Source organism: Astyanax mexicanus, chromosome 11, assembly GCF_023375975.1.
Source record: "Astyanax mexicanus isolate ESR-SI-001 chromosome 11, AstMex3_surface, whole genome shotgun sequence".
Classification (NCBI taxonomy): Eukaryota; Metazoa; Chordata; class Actinopteri; order Characiformes; family Acestrorhamphidae; genus Astyanax; species Astyanax mexicanus.
This window is the reverse complement of record NC_064418.1, coordinates 33,645,417-33,671,380: the sequence shown is the minus strand read 5'-3', so window position 1 is coordinate 33,671,380 and position 25,964 is coordinate 33,645,417. Positions and strand designations below refer to the sequence as shown.

The 25,964-nt window shown below is 37.9% G+C and overlaps 1 protein-coding gene across 3 annotated transcripts in view; it reads right to left on the bottom strand.

The window, feature by feature from the left end:
- The window catches only part of tanc1b (tetratricopeptide repeat, ankyrin repeat and coiled-coil containing 1b), a 168,612-nt gene extending 148,376 nt beyond the window's left edge, over positions 1–20,236 (bottom strand). For all 3 annotated transcript variants that reach the window (XM_049484700.1, XM_049484701.1, XM_049484704.1), the window contains exons 1-2: positions 20,128–20,236; positions 6,104–6,200 (exon numbers count right to left, since the gene is read on the bottom strand). In XM_049484700.1, the coding sequence (XP_049340657.1) occupies positions 6,104–6,164 (61 nt within the window). In that variant the 5' untranslated portion in view covers positions 6,165–6,200; positions 20,128–20,236. The remainder of the gene's footprint in view (positions 1–6,103; positions 6,201–20,127) is intronic.
- Positions 20,237–25,964: the final 5,728 nt, after the last annotated feature.

Sequence of the window (25,964 nt, the reverse complement as noted above, 5' to 3'; positions counted from 1 at the left end):
CACACTAAGCCAATACATATTATCGCGCTCTTGCTTTCCACAGTATCAAAGGCTTCTAAACTGATGTATTACATATTTCAGATTGAATAGGTCTTTGTAGGAAATACAAAGACCTGAAGGAAATGTCTGTGTGTACATATGACTACGTAATACACTGCACTTATAGGCAATTTAGAAAGGAAAACCGGTAGTTTATCATTGTTGATTAATGAGTTCAGTACATGGAAGTAGCAAACTACAAACTTTAAATGCTCTTGTGCCCTCAGTTAAAAGCAAAACCCACATACAATTACATAACAGCCTTTACTAATTTTATTAATTCCCCTAAAACTTGTATGTGTAAACCCAGGCCACTGACGAAAGCCTTTCAACCTAAGTGCAACAGCTACTATAGGAGACAGTGAGGCAGAGAGGCTAAAAAGGCTAAGCGCTAATGCTAGGATGGCTAACAGCATTACTGTGTTATCCAGCTATCAGATGCCATGGAATGAGTTAATCAGCTGAATAACATGCAATACAATGTCTTAGAAAGAAAGACAGAAAATCTATCCAGTAATACTCACAAATAATAAATATATATATATTGTCTTTATTTGTTTTTAAGTTTGTAGCCAGGCTGTGCTTGGCTGTTTGCATTAGCAATCACAGAATTTAGTCTGTTTAAAAATGCTACAACTACAAAACTGGTTACTAACTGGCCTGTAAGTATGTTTTACTACAGTATGAAGTGCTTTATAATTCATCTCATATGAACATGACATGATTTTTGTGGTTTAAGAAAATATCTAGATTTAATCTAGATCTTGCTCTGAAAGATGAAAGATATATAATGGTCAACACCACAGTCAAAGGAGTGCTGACAAACCCATTATGTACAGTAAATGGAATGATAAACAGAGTAATGGAGACTTCAAGCAAACATTACTGAGGCCAGAGTATCATTTTGCGGTACTTTGATGTCTCCACTGACGTAATGAGCAATGTTTGTGACAAGGTTGACAAGTGCACACAATCAAATCAAGAACAGACAAAAAGAGACAGAATGGAAAAAAAAATAAACTCTGAGAGGGTAAGATTATACGAGTGGGAAACAGATAAGTAGAGTAAGCAACTGAAAGAGTAAGTGCGGCAGGCCTTGCAACTCCTACACACTGCAGTAATAACCACTCTGGAGTAGGAGGCTGGTAGAGACACTCCCTAAAGATTACAGCTGAACAGGCTACACTGAACTCACCTGAAGACACACTCATCTCTCACACTAGCCAGGGACTCAGCGCTCTGAGATCCTGGGAATCAGAGCATGTCATATTCTGAAAAGCCTCAGGCCAGGAAAGGATACATCACACACTTACAGGTACTTTTCCTCATGGAGCTAAGCAGCACATATTAAGAGAGAATAACATAAACACCTTAGATCCTGAGCCACAATTTGAAATTTCCATTTAAACCTAAACCTAATGCAGACAATAATCTGTAGAGCACAAATCATAACCATAAACTCTATTCAAACTCTATTCAAACTTGATACAGAATGCCCTGCAATGTCATCACATTAAAGACAGCACATCACATTTAAAGCACTATTTAACTGATTATTTGCTTTATAAAGTAACAGGCTAACTAATAAACCACATTCATCGTACCATGTCTATAATATGTGAATAAATGTGATTTTTGGTATTTTTTTTAAAGATACAACAGATTTATATCATATTTAAACTGCATTTTATTGCTCATGATGTGCACCAACTGTTTAACTATTAAAAACGTGAAGATAAACAGTAGTAATACAGTTGCTCACTACTCGTAAGGCCAGGTAATGCTACTTTTTGAACTACACTACAGTCTATGCATACCCTACAAGCAGCTGCATATTCTACCATGAATTGACTCATCACAGTATGAGTATAAATTGTCTTCTATTCAGTTTGAAGTTCCCTTTGAACTGATTCCTTCCACACTCCTTATTGTTTGAAAACTTACTTAAAATATCTATATTCCATGTGCATTCGACTACACAGGAAACTACTGGAGTGATTAGAATGCACCATGAGAGCCAGCCCAGTTCTGAGGGAAAGGGGCAAAACAGCTGACTTCCTCATCTGGGAAAGCATACATGTCAATGTAAAATTCCAGAAGCAGAAATTGATCTGGCAGTTCCTAAAGTTCTAACTTAATGAATTCTTTGTTTTAAATACTATACTACTTCAACGCTAAGTGTAATATAACAGCTAAAACAATACCCCCTTTAACTTTATACAAGTGTGCTGACCAATAGTATAGACCAGCACACAGTCTAAAGGAGAATTACACAAAAATAAAAGAGTGAAATTAGCTATGCTCTGAGCCCTGTGTGATTTGGAGCTGCCTTAAGCATGATGATGGGTTTGGTCCCGGGCAACGGAGCAAACTTTCCACAATCATTTTCAAAATACCAGCAGCACACAGTCTCAGACAGGTAAGCAAAATCTAGGCAACTCAACTGGAATTCCTGGGAACTTTAATGCACGTTTTTATAAGTACCATGCTACTGACAAGAATATCAATGATCAATACATGCGTTATTAAATTCAACCAACATGCCAAGCAACATATTAATCCATATTAAATGTGTCAGAGAACTGTATGTACATGCCTAAAAACCAATGCCTATTGCCTATTGCTATTAACTACATTTTACAGATGCAATGATTCAAAACCCAGTTATTTAACTTAATATCTTGTCATTTCCAATTCCCATACAGTAGAATCCTTTGACTTCCATGGGACACAATAGTAGTTCCTACCCCTTGAGTGTGTGTCAGTATACCTATAAAAAAAGAAATGTATGATAGACTTGCATACAAGCTCTTGAGTTTCTGGGTTTATAGTGCAAGCTGCATTGTAGCAGATGTGGTATTATGGAATCCTCATTATCTGCAGGATTTTCTGGAAAACTATAATATTCGGCAGCAGGTTCTGTGAATCTTTCATGGACAGTATGTTACTGTCTGTCCTCAGAGAACATTAAGTATTCTGCCATGTAAACTGGGAAGATGTATGTGTTACTAGCCTTGTGAGAGACAAGACAAAAAGGTATTTAAAAATTGCATTAAAGCACTTTATCACAGAATCTGCTGAGCAGTTAAACAATACAAAACTAAAATGTACACAGGTCTAAACATTCACACCTAGATTATTACTGAATCTACAAAGATTCAAGCACAGCGTCACCAGCAAGCAGTGCCCTGTGTATCCAAACACAAGGCAAAGGCAGAATCCAGCCAGGTACAGACTTGCACACAGGCGTACAATCTTCAGATCTTCAATCTTCTAGGAAAATAGGCTGGACAAAATGTGAAGATGAAATGTGGCTGCAGATTTTTTCATTTGCATTCATATACATCCTTCAGCGAACTAAATGTTTATAATAGACACCCTCCAGTGGAAGCCAATATAATCATGTGACAGTATAATAGCTATGGTGCCCACCACATCAAAGGCAGAGGAAACCTGTCATTCCTCCTAATTCAAAGCAACTGTGACAAGATGGGCCATCACTATCTCTGCCAGTGGGGAGTGGTGGTAAGAAACAAAGAGTGACAAGAGACAGACAGCAGACGTGTTCTGAGAGGAGGAGCCCATCCTTAATCTGATGGACTGTACCCAGCAGAAAGGTGAGAGTAACAGAACTGATAAGCTAATAGAGAGTTCTTTCACACGGGGGGTGGTTCCTGAAATGATCCACTGAAATGATCTTACATAGGAACATAGGACAGTGTCCACATTGGGAATGAGTTTTTCATAGCCAGTTTGTCACTATCAGTTTTAAGAGGGAATCAGGAATGCTGTGATGTATACTTGATATTTGGGATTAATTTGGTGCTTTTCTATAGAGGATGCTGAGTCAGACATCTCATATTAGCACTGAGAAGCCTAGAGCAGGTTGCTGTTTTTCATGCTTCATTGTAAAGGTCCGTTTTCAAATGTAGTTTTACTTTAAAAACAAAATATTAAAGCAAAAATCATGCATCATATGATTGTAAGTGGGGTAATGATACTGGATGATCAATTCCCATCCTTATCTCTAACTTATTCCAAAAAAAATTAAATGGAGCATCATCATTTTAGACAACATTATCCATCCACAGCTCAATGCTGGGGGCTATCTTTAGGCATGATGTCAATTGGTTCATGTTTATCTGCTCCATAGAATCCTATTCTATTGGCAATACTTCTCTACAAAAAAAACAAATCAAGATGTGTGGCCAGCAATGGGTGTAATGTAATATAGCTGAACATGCTCATTAACAGGGGTTTTAACAAATATTTGGAAATATAGTGTATGCAATATAACTGCATACACAATATGTGTTTCCAAATGTTTTAATTTACAGTTAGATACAACTCATACTCATTTAAAACATAAACAGGGCTCATACACTTTTTTTACCAATAAATATCCATGACTTTTCTATGTTTTTAAGGCAAAATTTTATGATCATATGATCCTTGAAACACCGGTACAGACATGGACAGTAAAACCAAAAATCAACTAAAACTATAATGATAAGAAAAAACAATGTTAAGAAATGTTGACAGAATCTTCAATAATAATAAAATGTGTGTCAGATCCTGAGAGCTCAATAAAAGGCTAAGAGGGCAACATTACTGAACTAGTTCATAGATCAAAATAACTATTCTCAGTCGATAAATGGAAACACACATTTGTAGATTGCAAATTTCCATGACCTTCTGGGCATTTTTATTTTTTTTAAAACTTATCCAGGCCTGAAAACTGCTATTTTCAAATTGCATGACTTTTCCAGGTTTTTCATGACCACAAGAACCCTGATAAAACTATCCTTTCTACAGTCATGAATAAAACATCAACCATACATGCATAAAAAATGAATACAATACACATACCACAGTGCTTATGCAGAGACAAATGAAATGTTCCTCCTGGGTTTGGTCTGTTTAAGCTTTTTAGGCAATTACACCAGGGTTCATTTTAAATGAACCAAAACTGTCATGTCTAAACACACCCTTAGTCATACACAGGGGTTGCACATAAAAAGCTAGGTGTGTATGTAACCCAGCACTGAAGGTAGTGGTTGTCTGGGCAGGCCAGACACACACACTTTGTTCTTATTAGTGATTAGCTCATTCAGTGCTGACATGTCCAAGCCTGAGCTATTCTGGTTCAGAGGAGATAACTATCAAGAGGAAAAACTCCACAGGGTACCGATGACACAAGTGTAGTGTAGTCACCTGCAGAATCAATATTACTCATAGCTGGTTTCAAATTTCTAAGTGTTTGCAAGTTTTTGACTGGACCACTTATGTAAAGGCTAAAGTGACCTGAACTTAAAGCAGACGTTAGAATTAAAGCAAAAGATGATCTAATCAATCTGCTGGAATTCTGATTTATACTGAATAGGAGATTAAGATAACATTCTGAAGTGATGAACTTACTCTTGCTTTTGGTCAAATGTATATTATGTAGTACAGTGTTTTAAATAAATTAATATATGGGAAAAAACAGAATACCTCCACTTGTTTAAATAGCGGAAAATAATGTATAGCTTGGTAAGAGGGCCGTATAATTAGATTTATGAGCAGGGCCTGCTCCTTGGCAACATCATTCCCTCTGAGTGATTCCAAACAAACACACCTGGGCAACAAACGTTTCCCACCTGATCCTCATATACACATGAACACCTGTTTTCGAGACAGAAGTGCAGCCTGCAGCCTAAAGTAATAAATCCAAATGAGAACATATCAGAAGCCAGTTGCAGGCAGATCAAGATCTATGCAGGCCACTGGAGCGCTAACCCTAAAGTACCTCTGCACTATAAAAATGTTCATACAGTGTAAAATAAACAAACAACCTCAATGCAATATGCCATATCTAGGCAGTTATGAACTAGTCTATGTGTGAACACTTTACACTTGGGGTGTAACGGCACACAAAAGTTACAGTTTGGTTCACACCACAGGTTGGACCTCACAGGAACATTGCATGACCGGACCATGATGGTTCAGAACAAATCCACATACCGTTACACCTCTAGTGAACACAAAAACACAGAAGCTTCATGTGTTTCCAGCCTGAACATACCCGTATCCTTCTTGCTTCCCTTCCCTCCATCTCTGTTCATTTTCAGTACTGCTTTAAACATTGTGCCTCCACTGCAGTCTTCTCACTCTTATTCACCCTGTGGACAGAAAGAAAACAAAAAAGTTTTGCACGTTAATAAAAGCACAAGATTCTGAGAAAAGATTGAAAATTTTTCAAATTAAAAATGTCAGTTAGAAATGCCAATTTTTATTATAATGACGATAAGTACAATTTTGGTTACGCTATGGTTACGCTGCAGCAGATGACTATGACAATGCCGTAGACAATGCTGATGATAAAGAAACTTTACAACATTTTCTGTTCTTAACCTTGCAGGAGTAATTCTGGGATATTTCCCACACTCAGAATCCAGTGGGTGAGTTCTGGCAGGCCAGTATGGAAAGAATGCTCCAATATTTAGACAGAACAGCTCCACTCCGCTATCTTGTTATGCCGGAAAACAAGCTGTCGGATTCTCAGCATTCCACATCTAATTGATGCTGTGTGGCTGAACTTGAGCCTTTAAGGCCACTTTTCATGATAAACAGAACATATCTATACACTGGGTCAGCTCTATTTTTAAATCAGCGCAAATAGACTACCTGAAAAGGTCAAATCCATTAAAAAAAGAGAATTCATCAATCCAGCCTGTCATGGCTGATCTTAGAACAGTTCACTGTGTAAATAAAGTTTACAGTAAAATAATAATAAAATAATCTTTAATGGACGATTTAATTATGTCAGTGTAATAATGCAGATTAAACTACATACTGCATGTGCACATGATTAATATGCAACATGCAATGAAAATCTGTTAAAAATCAACAAACACATACATAATAGATAAGTAGGTCTTTAACACATACCTATGCTTGGAAATTGTCTCCTTATTATTTAAAAATGTTTTGAAATAGTGCAAAATTCTCAGAATGTTAAAGTAGATATGATGTAATTTCCAAATCTGACATCCAACTTCTAAAGTAAATGGAATGAAGCATTGGCCACACGCTGCCTCTGAAAGGTGTCAGATGAGGGTCTAGACTCTGTGAACCTGCTGAACTCCCTGTGGGCCCTGCTGCAGAATTGACCTCTCAGCTCAAGCATGAAAAACCTAGCAGACTCTCTAGAGACTTAGAGAGACTCATCGATCTAGCCCTTAGATAATACAGCTCAGCAGGAGGAGCTGATGAGAGTCCATCAGTGGAGAAAGTGGGAAAGAGATGGACAGAACATCCTACCTAGGAAACTATCAAAACTCAAAATCCTAAAAATGGCTATTTTTGCAGAGTACCGGTAACCTGAGCAACTGCTTATAAATGTCTACACTTCAAATGTGACTGTTACTACTAATGTAATTTGGAGCAGATTGGTCTGGGAGGGTCTATGTGGTTTAAGTGGTGGACGAGTACAACAGAAGTGTGGTTTGGCCTAAGTCCAAAAGCTACAATTATTACACATACATAGTTTTTGTTTCTCAAAATCCAAAAAGGGCAAAATCTAAGTGCCTAAAAGACAGACAATCAAACCAGCCTCAAATGCATCACGTGAAAGCTTGTTGTCAATGTGTGAACATTGTAGACATTCTGTACTGGGATGATGAAAGACAGCGCAACACTTTCACAGCACACTCCTCACTTTGACACCTGGGTGTGAAACACAGAAGACCCACCCAGACCAGCCTACAAATGCTGCCCTTACAAACATACTGAACTACTATGATGGCAGAGGTTTTAAAGGTAATCTGAGACCAATGTTTACACATACTAGTGTTAAAATTAGGATCTTATTACAGCAGCATTTTCCAAGGGCTTAGGAACCTCAATAATGTGGGTTTTTTAACCCCAGCCCAGGACACACAAGTTCATTAAGGCTCATAAAGAACCTACAGTTAGGTCAGCATGAGGTACATCTAGTACATCAGAAAAAGAAGCACAGTAAATTGTTCCTTGCTACATTCTTCAAAAGAGTAACTGTGAAACACTGTATCTGAAAAGCCTAAAAAACAATCAATAAATAAATAAAGGACTGAATCAATGAATAAAACCTATGCCCCTTTCCCTACCATACTGTTGTCCTGCTCACTCCAACTGAAGAAGTGCTGTAGAATTGAAACTGGCAGCTGAGATACCTGCCTAAAAGAGAAGGCTGGCAGCTACAGAGACATGAGGAATTCCATCTCCTCTACCTTGTAAAAGGAGTCTGTCCAGTCTGTTTGGGTTAATTTGAGTCCTACAGAAAAAGCTCAGGACAAGCAGTTATAAACGTACCCCCTACTGAGGCACTGTTTGGCTGGATCAGTGCCAGGGGAGGAACAGAGAGGAAGACAACAAAGCTAAGTTACGTTCCCAGATAAAACAAGAAGAAACATTTTGGTTTGCTTTCTGAGTTTAAGAAACTGAGATTCTGCACTGCATCTTCAACATTTGTTGTTCAGCTATTAAATAAGCCTGATTTTGATTACACTGGCATGTTACCCATCTTTTATCTACTCAAATCAGATCCCATTTAGCCCAAGAATAGAGGAGGACAGGAAATGCCTTGCATTCATACAGTATTGAGGAGCTGAGAGACGGCAACAGTTCCCACGAGGAACTCCTGTCTGTACTCAAATAAACAAAAAAACTAAATTAGTTGACAACAATGCATGTCTAGATAATAAACAACATGCATTAACATCAATTGTTTACAAATTTCCATGTTAAACGTCATGTGACAGCAGTATGCAAATTGATCACAAAGTGTTACCTCAGGAGAAGGCTTTAAAACAACCTACACCTGTATCAGTTGTGAGGTGTTATCTTGTGAGAGAGGTTGAACATTTGCCAGTGTTCCCCACACATATATCCCACAGGTCAGTGCAGCGTGGCAAAATAAATATACCAGTTCCTGCCCCATGACTTTTGGCGTGTCAGTGTTGCAGTGTATGTTTGTGCCTTCCTCAGCTCCCACACCAAGCTTGCTTTTTAGCTTGCTTTTTCATCTGTGTTGTTATGCTTACAGGATTGTAGTCAAGCTCTTAAAAAGACAAAAATGTGACCCACATGGAGGCAATTACAGCACCACACATTCCAGTGTACCTCTCTTTCCTTTTCTTTGGCTCTTTTTTTCCTTTTGTCTCTCCATCAGCCAGGTGAACAGCTGCTTTCAGATCCCTACACCCTACAAATGGATTTGATTTTAGATGCATAAAAGACATCTTGAGACATCTTGACAAAACAGAGGAGCAGGAGTTATATGCAATTCTTACAGTTTACTAAGTTCAAAAATCAGACTAGCATCCACCACTTTTACGTTTAAATTTCCCAACGAATATATAAAATGCAAAGAAGGTTCTGTTCCCATGCACTTACTAAAAAATGTATTGTGATATTGATTTTATGTCATATTGCTCAGCCCTACTGTACTGAAACATTGGGGAAATGTTTGTTTGAGATTTGTTTTATTTTTTCAGTGCACATAAAAACTGTGCCAACAAAGAAAAACAAAAAACACAGAGGGTTTGGGTCAGAAAGTACAGTTATAAGCAATTGAAAGAGCTGCAGATCATACGTGCACAACTTGAGGTATAACCTTGTGAGCATCTACAAGACTAAAACTCTATACTGTAGCTGTATATAAAGTCATGAGGTGAACCGATTCATGGATTAAAGAGTAAGAGAGCTAGTGGAACACATCCCTCGCTGCCTTCCCCAGCCACCTGATTCGACCCAGGAGCCTAATTAAATCAGCATGTGTCTCTCCTTTCTGCACAAAGAGGCTGCACAGACAGATCAACATCACAAAAACTGATAAGGTCCGAAGGAAAAGAAGGGAAAAACGGTGAGCACTTCAAGAGGAAAGCTTCTTGGGAGAAAATCTAAGAGTAGGTCAACAGGTAGCCTGGCAGCCATAGAGAGGGTTTATCTGTCACATGCTGATAGAAAGGCTGCTGCCTCACAGGCCTGACTGCTATCTGAGCTGCATATATTACTTGGCTGAAGGAGTGGTCTTGGCTGGCCTCTCTGCATCAAAACTGCCATGTCTTTCTGGAAACATGCCTGCTGAAAATTCCAAATTCAGTAAGCACTGACAGATAAACTTTTAAAGATGTTAAGGTATCACTGACATTTCAAATGATGTGATATTTAAACTAAACATTTATATTAATTTAATGGTATCACCCAGGTGGGGTTTTACACACTCATTTTCACCCTGCTATTTTCCTTAGAATAAAGCAAATTGATTTTTCATTCATAGTGAGCATGTAAATAATCTGATTATAATTAGCTCTAATTGGCTGGGTTGTCAGTTCTATAACCACAGCACTTTGCTTTAGCTGTGCTTCCCTGGCAGCATTTCCCTGAGGGGCGCTTCCCTGAGCTAGAATTAGCTAGGGTTATCAACAAGACCATATACTCCTCAGGTGAATGTTTTTTAGGCATTTTGCAACTTACAGCCAACTTTGATTAGAGCCAGTTGGCTGGGGGCATGTAAAATTTTAATATTGTTAAATAAATGTGAACCTTTTGGCACCATGCCTAATGCCAGGTATGGGCTATAGGAATATTAAGCCCTCCAGTTTTGAGCTGTGGAGCAGCGGAGAGAAACATTGTCGCTGGAATGATGATGCTCAATCCAGTACTTTTGGGATAAGTTAGGGACTTGTAGATGAGGCAGACTGGTGATCAGTCAACACCCTTACCTTAATAATGCTAATCAATGAATGCAATCTACTCCACACAGCAATCTTTTAAAAATCTATTGGAAAGCCTTTCCTAGACAGTTATGAGACTCTATCTCCAACAAAAGCAGGAAAAACTAAATGTTTTTAAGTGAAGTAACTCTTAACTTGAAGAAACAATGAATGAGCAGGTGTCCCAACACTTTTGTCCATTTAGTGCATGCACATGAAAACACTGGATATCTACTGTTGCCTACAATTCCACTCCTAATATAAATTCATAAAAGTATTATAAATCACAGCAGGGCTGCTCTACAGTAAATCTGAAGGTGCGTTTGAAAAAAAAAAGTGCAAATATTCCTTGGAGAGGAGTATAAACTCCAAGAGAAGCTAAAAATATGTTTCTAAGCTAGCACTTCTGAAAAAAATCCATTGTAAAGCCTTGCTGCAGTTAGCGGAGCTATCTGCTTGCTTAAAAGGACAAAAGGGCAGGTAAACGTGTTAAACTAGGCCATCTGTAGCACAGTCATCTGAGACGCTAGGGCGTGCAAATTAAGCGGATGTGGCATTGTTCAGCTGATAGCCTCTGTCTTGTACGATTCGCACATTCTGCTGTCAAATACCAGCAAAGGCTTTGTGAGTGTTCAGAGCTCTAACAACAGGAGAACAAGCAAACTTTAGCTTGGCTTCTCCAGAATCCAGATCTCCTTATTTACTCTCTCTCTCTCCACGTCTCTCGCTCGCCTAACCGCTGCTTCTTTTCATCAACCCATTCTACATGAATGATTCCTCAGAATCTGCTTGTCATGTTGTCATGACAACCCCAGCACTCAACGGCAGGCTTGTGACCTTTTCAGCACTGAACGCGGGGCATTTCTAAGCAGCAGTGAGAAAATCGGCCTTGCACCATTAAGAAAAGGGCCGAGCTAATTCAGAAATTCTGTCGAACGCTGATTAAATCCGTGTGAATAAAAGGCAATTTAATGGACATCATTAAAAATCCTTCAATGAAAAGCGGCTTCGGGCAGATAACAGGTGATTGCGAAGGAGCTGGAAGTCTTCACCTTGAAACAGGAAATGAGCAACCACAAAACAATGGACAGACAGGATGTTATCTCGTCCTTCAGAGTCCAATGTGCAGAGCACACATGAAAGGAAAGAATAACAATTGCGACGTTTACGTACACAGTCACACTTGCATGAAACTATTGAAAAGTACAGCATTGTTTGAAGAACAGAACACACTTGTGTCTGTACTTCACATTTCCAGGAAGCCTCTATGAACAGAATTAACTGAAGTAAATTCCTTTTCTATAGGAAGAACAGCCAGTTCTTAAGAAAACTAAAAGGTGTTGAATTTACAAATCACATTACACCAATCGACAAAAACAAGAGACATAAAAAGTCACAAAAAATGTCATAAAATAAAAGTATTCTTCGTATATGCTTTTAATAAAGGCTGTTGTGAACTAAAAAATGGTTACAATGTTTGATTTCTACAGCCCAAACAACAGCATCATAAAAAAATCTACTCTGGCAGCAATAATGATTAGTTGCCATTAGTAGAAAACAAACGCTATTTCACTCATGTAGCTTTGCAATCAGTGTTCATTTCACAGACTAGTATCAGGTGTGTTATCTCAGGTGCAGGATAATAAATAATGTAAATTAGGAAAAATGATCAGCATTGTAACATCATGGTAAAAATATACATAAATTAAATACAAATAGCCATAACCATACACTAAAGCAGCATGTGACTTGTGGAAAGCTGGATATTAGCCAGCCATTTTTAGATACTTCCCAACCAAAGTAGAAGTATCATTTATCAAAAAAAATAAAAAACCACAACCAGTCACAACAACTACCATGCAGAACAACAATGCCTTGATTATAGCTACTATAGAAAAAATGGCATTTCTCGCTGCTGGGCTCCCTTACAGTCTGGAAATGTAACCCACGCTTTAAGCAACCACTAACTGATGTTTTTATTTTGGACAAGCTGAGAGATACACAAGTCAGTGAAAATCAAAGAAGCATAAAGACAAATAAATCAGAGTAATATCAAACATTTTCATTAGATTTTAGCTCCAGTAGCCTTACAGCTCCAGCATAAAACCTTGGACACCATTTCAGCCATAACATTTAAAGTAAGGGGAGAAACTGAGCTAATCCTTTTGGAGCAGTTCCTTGAAAGTGCAATACAATTGGGAATATTCTGGATGGAAAGTAGACAAATAAATAAAAAACATTAGATTAAGAGTTAAACAAAGCCACCATAGTTTTTACAGATGTAGAAGACAGATGATACAGTTCTGATGGCCACGCTGACCAGAGTTTGAATTACGGCTCTTCTCCTCGTGTTTAAAGCCAGCTCAGTTGTGCTGTTTAGTCTTAAAGACAGGATTCATGCCAGTTCTTTGTGCATAAACTGTGCTCTCCAAATAAATAAGACTAAGTTTTAAACAGACCACTGACAACTCAGCAACATATAAAAACTTGGCCAGTGTCATAACACTCCCTCTGCTCTCTATGAGGTCATGCAGACACCAGCAAGTTCAGATAAAACTTACAACATGATATATACTTCTACATTCTCTCATCTCTTAGTGAAAAACAGAAATCCCTGATTCTCTTCTGAATCACCATCCAGGTCTGGCACATGCTCAAAGCATGATGCTTTTAATAGTCTCACTAGACAGCAGCTCAAAACAATTAGCCTATTAAAACAAAGGCACATTAGGCCTTTGGCATATACAGTCTCAGATTGTAAACACAGCTGAGGATCACATTTTCAAAGAGTATTTTTATCAACAAGCTCCTAATGGTTCTTCATTAAACATAAGGCCATATTTGGTATCTGGGTGTATCAGACTCACTCAGTTACTAAACAGAGGGATTTGGGTCACATAAACTGGCATGCAGCCCACTGACTTTAAACCATAATCTGCCACACAAGATATTTAGTGTAGCCTGTGCCAGTGAGCCTTTTTCACAACTAGCCAGAGGCTTGTAAAATTAATCTAGAAAAAATATATAACTTCTTCCCACCACATATAACAAAGAGTTAATAAGACAAAAAAAATTAACAGTTCGGTTGAAGGGAGTGTAGTTTTCTCTGTATCCATGAGTCAAGTTGGTCTGAGTTCAGACATGTTTTGCAGGGCAACTGCTGCTCAGAATTTACTGTTACTGTTACACCTAAGGCAGTGGAAGGCAACATGACAGTACAATTTTAAGACAAAGACAATGGGAAGCAAATCTGAACCTTAGCTTTTCTTAGTAAAACTACAAAACACCTGAGAGTCTGGACTAGCGTATGAAACAAAGCTCATTTGATTTTGCACTGCAGTTTAGTGAGTAGCTTAAAACACTTTGCTTTTTTATAGAAACTTTATTGGAGAATTTAATTCTTTTTTTTTTACTTTTTTTTTACTTTTACCATATCCTGCCATCACCACTTATAAGTTTGTAGAATGAAGTCAATTTGGTGACTCCCATTAAGTGAATGCGCATCAATTAGTACAAAAAAAATAAATCTGCCCACAAGTTTCATAAATAAAGAAAATTATCATCTTCAAAATAGACAAAAAAGCAAATAAAAGAGACAAGTTGTGGCCATTATGCTACTTAACTCATTTAAAATTCAATAAACTATATCTACATATGAAGGTTAAGAGCAGATTTTCTGCTATTTGATTAGTGTCAAACATTAACAGGCCAGAAGAAAGTCATCCCAAGCTTTCTCTCATCACAGAGTACACTTCACTGCTCTCCTCAACACTTTCATTTAACCTTCTTCGAAAGCCTCGGGCAAACATCTGATTAAATCATCTAGATATGTTACTTCACTAGAGTAGACAGTTATGAGAATGTCACAAAGCCTTTAATTAGCAATGGAAATCCACAACTTGTTCCACAGGACTGAAGAGTAGATGAAATCACAGCACTGATGTCATCTGATAAACAAACCTCAGCCAGACAGACAGACAGAAGATAACAGCATGGGAACAGCCTCACAGGTCAAGAGCTATGACCAGTAAAACATTTGCCTCAACGATCAATTGAACTTTCGTAAGTAAACATAAGAAGTGGAGCTTAACTGACTGGTGACAAGCCTATCTAACACCATCTATTGGCTTCTACTCAAACATGACAGGGAATTTCCTAAAGGCCTCTGAGCGCTATAACAAAACACCTCTGTGTACATCCCAGAAAACTGGAATTTTACATTTTGCATAAAACTAAAAGGCCTTATTGACAATTTAAAACGTACAGCTCTCTCTACTCTCCACATGCACACACACAGACTGATACCTCACACTCAAAGTACACAAAATAACATAATCTAATAAAATGTGCATTCTTTCATAGATTAGATTAGTCTACTGGCCTAGTTTCAGGAGTCTAATTTGTGACTCTTTCATAACTATTACTACATGATTATTATAGTCTCAAAAACTATATCTTTATCTGATTTAGATACAGACAGATATATCCTTTTCTTACTTTCCTGCTAAATTTAATTAAAGTCAGATTGGTTGGTTGGTATGATTTTGGCATTTATACAAGGTTTTGATCTGATAAACAGTTTCTGCATACAAACAGATCTTTTCCAGACTTGTTTATGGGAGTGATAAAAAATGATAATTTGTATTATGCTGTAACCATCCACATGCGTTACAACACCAATCACTTGACAAACACATAAGAAACCATACCAATCACCTGGGATACCACAGCAACTGCCTAGCAACCACCTAATAATGCTGTAGTTCCTTTATAGCAAGCACTTCCAGAACAACACCTACCACCTTGCAACTGCAGAGCAAAACTAGAGAAACCACAAGGGATACCAGTGCACCAAGTGACACTATTGAAACCACCTGGAACACCATAGTAACCATGTAGCAACAGCCTAGCAGGAAGTGGAAACCATTAAAGCTCCACAACATAAAAACAACACAGATATACATATAAGCTTCTTCAAGTCCAAGAAAAAGTTCCTAAGACCCATTTCTGCCATGTCCTTTTACATTTCTCTATAGTGTGCTCTCTTTTCACAAGCTTTGGTCTTTAAGTGATGCCCAACAAATAATGTAAAGGTTCCACACCTATTTAAATGTTCTTTACACTCACTTCTCTCTTACAAAATGGCTCTTTATGAACCAGATAATGAATGTTATATGGCATTGCTCATTTGCAGCACTTTCATTTTAAATGTGTATGGCTAAAAGACTCCAACTGAACCAAAGAGTGGGCAAATTACAGTCAACACATTCTAGTTGTGATATCAAGCATCTACACCAGAGTGTTTTCTCACAGACATAACAGATATTAAAACATTCCATTGCATTTCTCAGACCAGAATGCTGCACTCCCTAACAGATAAGTGGCCTGCCATCCAAAAGCATTGTAAACACACTTGGTAAAATAGTGGTACTAAGCACTGCATGTACAAAATGTGCTGAAACAGTTTTGTTTTTTGTTTTTTGAGACAGCTTTGAAAACAGCTGCAGCACAAAGTATAATGATATTAATAGAAAATCTAATAAAAAATGTTGTAATTCAATTCAGGGATAAAAATTAAACATAATACATACTCAGAACATGTTTTATCTGTCAACATTAAAAATCAACTGCAAATTACACTACAAATGCACTAGCTATATTATTATTTTTTAAGCAAAGATCAAGCTACTAAACATGTTATAGGTAATGTTAGTGCCTAGCTAAAAGACTTAGTGCTACTGAAAATGCTCTGCAGATTAGTCTGATGTTCTGTGACAGCCTTAGTGAGCATCGCCAACCACTCATTTGAAGGGGCTTAACTGGCAGAACATACAGCATGGCTTTTGTTTTGAACACAGCACACACTCAAGCCACAACCACAGGCTGTGTTATTAGACACGCTGTTCTCAACAGGCCACCAGAGTTACTGAGACAACCAAGGCATCGTAAAAACGTCCCCGCCATGATCTATGAGCCCATTGACAAATATTAACCCAATTTATTAATGCTGCTGAATGAGCCAGAAAGGACAAACATTAAACTTTTGTTTCATTTATCTGTACATTTTGGTGCCTGATGTCAACACTAGTCAACACTGTGCTACTGATTAAAAGCAGAGTAAAGATGCAGTATTTGTTTTAATCTAAATGTCTTACATGCTCTTTCTAAACTTTTCCTCTTAACCGTTAGATACACACATAGTTTAAAAACAAAACATGACAATACATTTAACTTCAAACATATATATTCTATTAAAAACTGTGCTTTATGATATATCACTTCTACACAATTTAAAAAATGTGTCTGTATAGACTAAATGTCTGAAAACAAGACAAATGTGCCGCACAATGGCCATATTGTGGAGACATGAGCTGAAGCTGCTCATAGCTGTTGGGTCAATGCCCCTGTTGCGCTCCTTCAAAAATCAGCAGTGTGTGCTCAGTGCCAGCACCTGTTATTTGCCAACTGGCCACGGGAATTAGTGCTTCTTGCTATGACTACAGACTCTGTTGCCTACATGGAGGAAAAAAGTCCTGACTCAGACAGTTCTCCACTCTCATGAGACATGAGTGAATCACCATGTAAGGCCTTGAGATTTCTAATAATGTCTGTGACTTGGCAAAGAATCACTCACCAGATATGATTTGCCAAACACAAGCATCCATAAGACTAGCAAAACAATTAGAACAACCTACACCATGTCTCAATGTGTAAAGACTCCACAAACAGCATTAGCACCTTAGCAGAAGTGCTTTAGTGTTTATTTGAATAACATGCCTGATCAAGGGGGAAGCACACTTAATCTGATCCCTTGATCCCCTGACTTGGGTATAAACGCTAATTTCCTCTCGGTAAGGGATAGAGGCACAATAGTGCTCATTTTGTAGATTTACCTGCTGAGGTCAAGGCTTAAAAAAAATACAAAATCTATTTCACATTTAAACAAAAGATAACAAAACAGGCATGACCTTGTGAAAAGGCACACAGATAGTAAATACAGGGCTCTGTCTCTAGGACTGGACATTTTGAATGGTATGGTATAATTCTGTTACTGATATAAACAATGTAAAAGCCACAGAAAATCTCCAAACACACTCATAATGGGTGTCTGTACCTAGAAACTTTAATTTAAAAAATGTGTTTGCTAACTCCTGCGACAAATCTTATAATAAACATCAGTCAGTGATAGAATTTGAAAAACAAAATACATGGAAATATTGGAAATCATACTGCCGTAACTGAAACATTTTTTATATTGCGAAATATACTGATAATGAATTACTGTCCAGAATTACTGTGCAAATTGTAATCAAATTCTAATGATGTGATAAAAAATTATAATTCCCCACATTCCACTTAGATTTAAACCCTGATTTCAGATATGATATTTCCAACTACAGATTTTGTGATACGACACTGAAACCGTTACACTCTCCTACAAACCTAAAGCACTTTTCTTCAGCAATAAAGAGGAGTGCCTTGTGTAAACACGCCAAACACAAGCTGCCCTAATGACTCAGCTCCATGTGTGAAGGATTCACTGGGCTGGGTCAGACTTCCAAACCCCCACAGGAAAGTTACTACTGTAAAAGTCTCTGAACTGTGAACTGTGAGGACACAGTGACCTCTCCAATCTCTGATATCCTGTCTACACCTGAAAAACAGAGAATACTGAAGACTTTTGGACATGTTTACAGTTTGCAGTTTGGTGCTGAGTAAAAGAGATCAACAGAAGAGTCTGATATTTACAAGAAGACACCTTAAGTTTACGAAAGTTTACATAAGCTGACACACACTAGCTAGCTGAAGTGTCACTGAGTTAAGCACACAGTAACTGTGGTCTAAAGCATAGACGCCATTAAACACATCTGAACAGAGCAAGGTTAACCAACAGCTAGCCTAGCAACGTGTTTCACACATTAATTCACAGATAGAAAAAGTATCTATGTTGAATGAACGTTTATGTTTCCATCTCTGATGCACTGCATATACGCTGGTTTTTAACATTTAACATTGAATGAGTCAATGTTATGGCTGTAAATGTATTATTTGCGTTAAACTTATTTGAAACATTAAAAAATTATGTAATATATGTCAACCCTGAGCATTGCTTATGAGGCAGTGTTAAATAAAAGCTGTTTAAAAGTTGTTTAACTAACTATGTTGAATCAACGTTTATGTTTCCATCTCTAATGCATTGAAAAGACGTTGGTTTCTGACATTCAACATTGAATGAGTTAATCTTATTGCTTTAAATGCTGTTTAAAAGTTGTTTAATGTTGTTTAAAGGTTATTGGTTATTAATAGACCTAATGCAACAAAAAACAAACGTTTATTCAAATGTTTTTTTTTTGCTTTCAGACCTACATTTATTTATAACTAAGAAGATAGTGAGCTAGGTAACTAGTCTATTACACGTTAATTCCCTGACAGCAAAAGTTTGTTGACCAAACGTTTATGTTTCCATCTCTATTGCGTTAAAACAACGTTGGTTTCTGACATTCAACATTGTTTAACTAACAGCTTACCTAGTAACATCTTTTACACATTAATTCACAGATAGCAAAAGTAGCTTACTATGTTGAACCATCTCTAATGCATTGAAAAGACGTTGGTCTCTGACATTCAACACTGAATGAGCCAATGTTACTGATTTATATGCATTGTTTGCTCACATTAAATATTTAACCTATGTAATATAATTCGACCGTATGCTAGTTTTAAATAAATTGTGTTTAAACGTTGTTTAAAAGTTGTTTAAATGTTGTTTTCATCACAAATATTAATAGCCTTAATGCAACCAAAAAATAACGTTTATTCAAATGTTTCATTTGGTTTTCAGAGTGACTTTTATGAATAAATACGAAGATAGTGAGCTAGCTAATGACTTGTTTTAAGTGTTCCCGCTGGGAAACACACAGTCAAAGCCTGATAAACTACAAAAAACTCCCAAACTCCCAGCCGTCGAGACGGAGAGAGAGCGCTGGGAATTAGTGTGGAAAGTTAACTAACTAACGATAAACAGACCAAACAGACCGCACTCTGACTGTACAGCAGACTTTAAACCTTTAAACTTCTCTCTAGCGGACATAAACAGCAATTTTACTGTCTCTGTACCAGTATACAGCACCTCTTTCTGAGGGAGACATGCCCCGACACACTCCCGTCCTCCTCTAAACTATAAACCAGCTCTCTCCTGCTCATCACAAACTCAACCACATTAACTTCATTATTATTAACGTTCACCCAGCCGCGTTCCACTCCACTAACCAGGCCTGATATAAACACACTCGCTCCGCGGTAAAACACACACAAACACGCCCAAATACCGGTTAAAATACTGTAAATGTACCTGTTTTGGTCATGAATTCTCCGGCAGAAAACTTTCCCAGCGCTTATCTCTCCACATGAGTCCTCCGGAGGAACGCGCGCGGGGCTCCTCCCTCCTCCTCTCCGTCCGCGCGAGCCCCATGAGGTCATCGGGAAGAGCGCGAGCTGAGCTGCCAGATCCACAAACACTGAGCACGAGCAGACTGCACTCACTGTACATCCAGTGACCCAGCACAGGAACGCACATGCCACGTTTTTATGTTATTTTTCTATATTTCAATCAATCACAATAATAACACCACATCCATTTAACATTTATATTAATTACATTTATGGGGTTTAGCTGACGTTCTTATCCAGAGCGACTTACAAGGTTATTCCTGTTACAGAGTTGGGTCAATGTAACGTTAGGAGTCTTGTCCAAAGACTCTTATCAGTGTAGCATTGTCCAGCATTGTCACCCAGGCAGGGAATTGAACTGCAGTCTCCCAGACGATAAGCTGGTTAGATTAGCTCACTTGACAGGTAGTGGTGTTATCCATTCAAACACAATGCCTCTCAAAAGTTTTAGAACTTTTCTATTTTGCTGTTTTCGCCCAGACAAGCTGCTTTTTATTTTTTAATCTTACCCAGCTGGCATTTCAACGTTGAATAAACGTTGATCAACGCAGATGTTATGGTTGAATCAACGTTGAATAAACTGTTGATTTTGAAAAGTTAATCAACGTTTATATAGCAACGTTGTTTCAACGTCATATGTTCAACCTTTAATAAACCATAGCTCACTAAAAGTAGAAAAACCTATGATTAACCTATGATTAACCTATGATTAAGTGTTAACAATAAACTTTCATCACTGTAGTAAATCTGAGTATAACGAAAGTTACCCACCACTACCAATCTGACTCAACATCTGATCTCAAAAACACTAAAACAGTAAAATTAGAACATGAACATGTTTTAAATTAAAAAGCAGTTACTGCAAATAGAAGTAAAACACTGTTTTCCTCCATCCAACCGTTTTTAGAAATTATATGATGATGAAGTGTGAAATGCTGATTCAAAAGGCAGAAGGTTGAGGACATTATGTTGATTCAATGTTAGCACAACCATTTTGATTTCAACCACATTTCAAGATTGAAGGTCAGTTGTGTGCCAGCAGGGTTGTGTAGCAGTGACTTTATTACTGCACTTCACTTGTAAGACCTCTAATTCTTCTCTTCACTGCTGAAACTGAGAATTAATGCAATATTAAGCTGGGCTAAACGCTGGCATGATTGTTGTAGTAAAGACAGCTAGAGCCGAGTCCGAGTCAAGACCAAGACCTGGAAGAACCGAGACCAAGTCCAAGACAGAGACCAGAATAAGAAAAAATAAACAAATTTAAATTTCTTAGGGAATATAATTTGAATGTTCTAAAACTTTTGATCAGTAGTGTAGGAGAGCTATATAGGAAAACTTTGTATTTCTAATTACAGACTTTAAGCCTAGACACTCCAACTTAGGTGTTTAAAAACTCCAGCAGCACTGCTGTGTCTGATCCATTCATACAAGAACATCCCACACTAACACCCAAACCACCACCATATCAGTGTCACTAAAGTTCTGAAAATGACCCACCACCCAAACACTATGGGTAGGATTCCCAGACAGGGATTAATCCTAGTCATAGTCTAAATTTTCCTTTTAATGAAATGGATATCTGCATTTAAAATGCTGTGGATCCAGGATTATAGGCCAGAACTATAGGTTTAATCTCTGTCTGGGAACTGCCCCTATACCATAATACCTGCTCTGTGGTGGTCCTGTGTGGTCCTGATCATTGCAGAACAGGAGGAAAGGAGTTTAACAAAGTACCTAGAGAAACAGAAGGACAACAGCCTATAATTATAGAGCTATAATAATGCTGAAAAAATCTACATAGGATACCAGGCTGGTTTGATTGTCCACTGGTTTGTTGGTTCAATCCCCAGGTCTGCAAAGATGGCCCTTGAACAAGCCACTTAACCCTCTATGCTTCATGGTTGCCATAGCATGACTGACCCTTTGCTCTGACACTGGCTTAAAAAAAAAAAAAAAACACGGGATGCACAAAGAGAAGAATGCCATTGTGTGGTAAAGTGTATACATATAATGAGAGGAAGTATATTTCTAAGCTGCAGAATCTCTATTTAGAGTTTTCAGACACCTTCTTGCTTCCAAAAACAAAATTTGCTGCAATAAAAACATATATTCTTCTAAAAAAATAATTGAAATTTCTTCATTTCAAGGTATTTCAAGTGATGAGACCCCAACACTCCAGAGAACTCAGTACCATTACCCCATAGCATGAGCAGCTGAAACCCCTGTGGCTGGTTGCACAAGGAGACTTACATAACTTTAATTTTAAACTCGTGCATTGTAACCTTTGTAAAATAATGGATTTTCATGACTTCATTATCTTATCCAAACCTCATTACTGTCTAGTAAAAGTACAAGACTCTCAGCAGACTAAAGCCCTATCTGGATGGGGTTAGTTTCTCAGGGGGTCCTGGGGTAATTTTCTCTTTTATGAGGGGGTGCTCTCTGATTTTATTCTTGTTTGTAACGAACATGTATGTGTTTTTCTCAGAAGTCCACTGAAAAAATTACAAGTTAATTACCTACTGTTTTCCGCTGAACTACATGGTTGTCCGGTAAATATAGTCCTGTCTAGAGTTTCGTCACCTTGCGTTTAATAAAATAGCTTTTTGTCCACTGCTACGCACCGTAATTCCAATTTGGGCGCGCATATCCAAGGAGATCTACGTAAACACAACAGCGAGTGAAAATGGAGGAGCTACTGAACATGATGTCATGTGACCGAGAAAGCCAATTGCAGTCCAGATGCAAGAGTTTTATCGCTGAGTTGTGTGATAAGTGTGAAATATTTTTCACAGACGTATATTAACTTTCAGTGCCATGTGCAGAACAGTAAGTAATATGACCTCCATAATAATGATAATATAAGGGCAGAAAGATGATAGCCATACTCCTCCACCTAACTGAAGGCAAAATATAACCAGCACACACACAAGCACTGTTCAGTACTAACACGTGGAGTTTAAACACGTAGTGCCTACAGGTCTTTAATGAAACCCATCTCTGACACTATTAGAACTCCATAAGCATTAGTTATTTATGCACTTGCTGTATTCACCTTGAGGGAAGTCACTCATACAGGGCACTTCACTCTCGTTCATGAGGTTATGACTGGAGGTATTCATTGCATAAAACGCCTTTAATGCAGTTTGACCTTTGTAGTGAGGGAGTCCGCTCAGTGTGCTGCGCTGTCCTCCTGCAGGGAGTGTCTCATGTGGTGGGTTTAATGACAGACTTTGATATACAACCAGAGCCTACCAGCAGATGTTCTTCCTATGTCTGCAATAAGTACATGTAGTAATTACAAATCAAAGTGAATTGAACATGCTTTAATGGTGTGTGTGTGTGTGTGTGAGAGAGAGAGAGAGAGAGAGAGAGAGAGAGAAAGAGAAAGTGTGTGAAAGAGAGAAAGATAAAGTTTGTGTGTGTGTGGGTGAGAGAGAGAGAGAGAAAGAAAGAAAGAAAGAAAGAGAAAGAAAGTGTGTGTGAGAGAGAAAGAGAAAGAAAGTGTGTGTGAGAGAGAAAGAGAAAGAAAGTGTGTGTGAGAGAGAGAGAAAGAGAAAGAAAGTGTTTGAAAGAGAGAAAGAGAGAGAGTGTGTGTGTGTGTGTGTGTGTGTGTGTGTGTGTGTGAGAGAAAGAGAGAGAGAGAGAAAGAGATAGGAAAAAGAATTCTTCTACAGTGTAAAGTAAATAGTGACACCATTAGGATGAAAATGCTCATTACAGCTACAGATGCCACAACAACTCAAGAACTATTTGGAAGCTTAAATCATACAAAACCTACTTATTTTCACGTCATATTATTATTCAATTAAATCATTGTTTTTAGATATGTTTGCTATGTTTTTAGATGATCTCCCAGAATTATTTTCTCATTATCAAATTTTACTAATCTAATAATTTATGCTGTATATAAATATATATATAATATATAATATATAATATATATAAATATATATATTTTTTTACATTTTTACAGATGTAAGAACCCTTTTCCAGTTCCATATTTTTATAACTTTTGCTTAAAGCATATTAAAGCCTTTACAGGGGGATTACTGAAGCAAAACGGTAACAAAATCCTTGTTTAAATATCTACCCAAATATTAGGTACTAATACCAATATATTTCCAATGAAATCAGTGCAGTGACAGACTCTGTTTAAAGAAAAAAGAAAAAACAAGTGCTCTACCGGTGGGGCACTTCACTTGTGTCCCAACCTCTTCTCACCTGTAGATGGCACTCTGTTCTATTTGAGGGGAAGAAGTCCACCCATGTCTGGTACCTTTATAAGAAACTTTGTTCTGATTTGGAAGCCACATCGTAATACCGTAATTTATTATAAGCAGGGGCACTCTAGTGGGCACTTTATCACTTCTATTCCACAAGAAGGTCAACTAATTGGCCACTTGGTGTGTTTGTTTACATTCTAGACAATGCTTTTTTCTACCGTAGGGGCACAAAAGGGGGTGGTTGGTATTTGGTATTATTTAACGTTCATATCCACATATACTGTCGAGGTGATTTACTTTTGAACCCTGCATGTGGCAGAATTAAGGTTTTATCTAACGCTTCCTTTTTATTACATCTACAGCAGTACAGTAAAGGACCCTTGTGATAGAATTATTATAAAAAGAGGAGCTGCTCAATAACGTTGTTGAAGACTTACTGCAACATATTAAGTGTTAGTCTACTCTCTCTCTCTCACACACACACACACACTCACTTATTAGTCTACTCTCTCTCACACACACACACACACACATACTCACTTATTAAATTTCACAGCTGTATAAACACTCCAGCACAGCCATAGTAGTGACCATTACCCAGTTGTATCTGCAATGTTTGTCTTGAACGTGGTTATTATATCTGACCCGTAGCATGCTGTGCTGTGCTGCAGCTGGGTGAGGATGATTAGTTGTGTGAGTGAATTTTTCACATTAGGGTTTCCATTAAACATAATGCATTTAATGGCTGTTAATCACACATGCACATAAACACACACTCACACAGCTGTGGCCTAATGGAAGGAGATGCAGGCCTTAGACCAGAAGGCTGTGTGTGTGTGTGCTTACCAGCACAAACTAGTAACTACAGCTGTGTGTGTGTGTGTGTGTGTGTGTGTGTGTGTGTGTGTGTGTTTATTACCAGGGTTTGGAAATGTGGATACGTTATTCTGTACAACTGCAGTACAATAGTCAGAAAGGATGATTTTAGATCTAACTGATCTATCAAGAAGGTTTCATCTGACCTGTGTGACAGATCTTTAGCTGTTTTAATGTAATGTTAGTTTCTTATTAGTAAAAGTACATGACTGCTCTCTCTCAGTGTGTTAGCATATTTGCTTTTCTTAGGCCTTAATCAAGTTATCGTCTATTCCTGTTAAAAAAAAATCCAGCTTAAGACCAGCTTTTCCTGGTTTCAGATGGTCTAAGCTAGTTGTTGGTGGTTTAGAGGGTTGAAAATCTTGGTGAATGTAACATTTGATTTTTGGTCATGCTTGGCCATGCTTGGCTGGTTACGCGGGTTCATCGGCGTGGTCATGCTGGTTGATTATTAATATATATTTGCTGGTCAAGCTGTTTGCCTGCCTGTCTTGATAACGCCGGTCATGTTGGTCAACCAGCTTGGTCCTGCTGCTTTTGTAGGTCAGCAAGCATGGTCAGGTTTTGTTAAACTGGTTGTCTAGCTTGGTCAATGTGATGATGCAGTGTTTCTCAGACATGTTTTGTTGAAGGC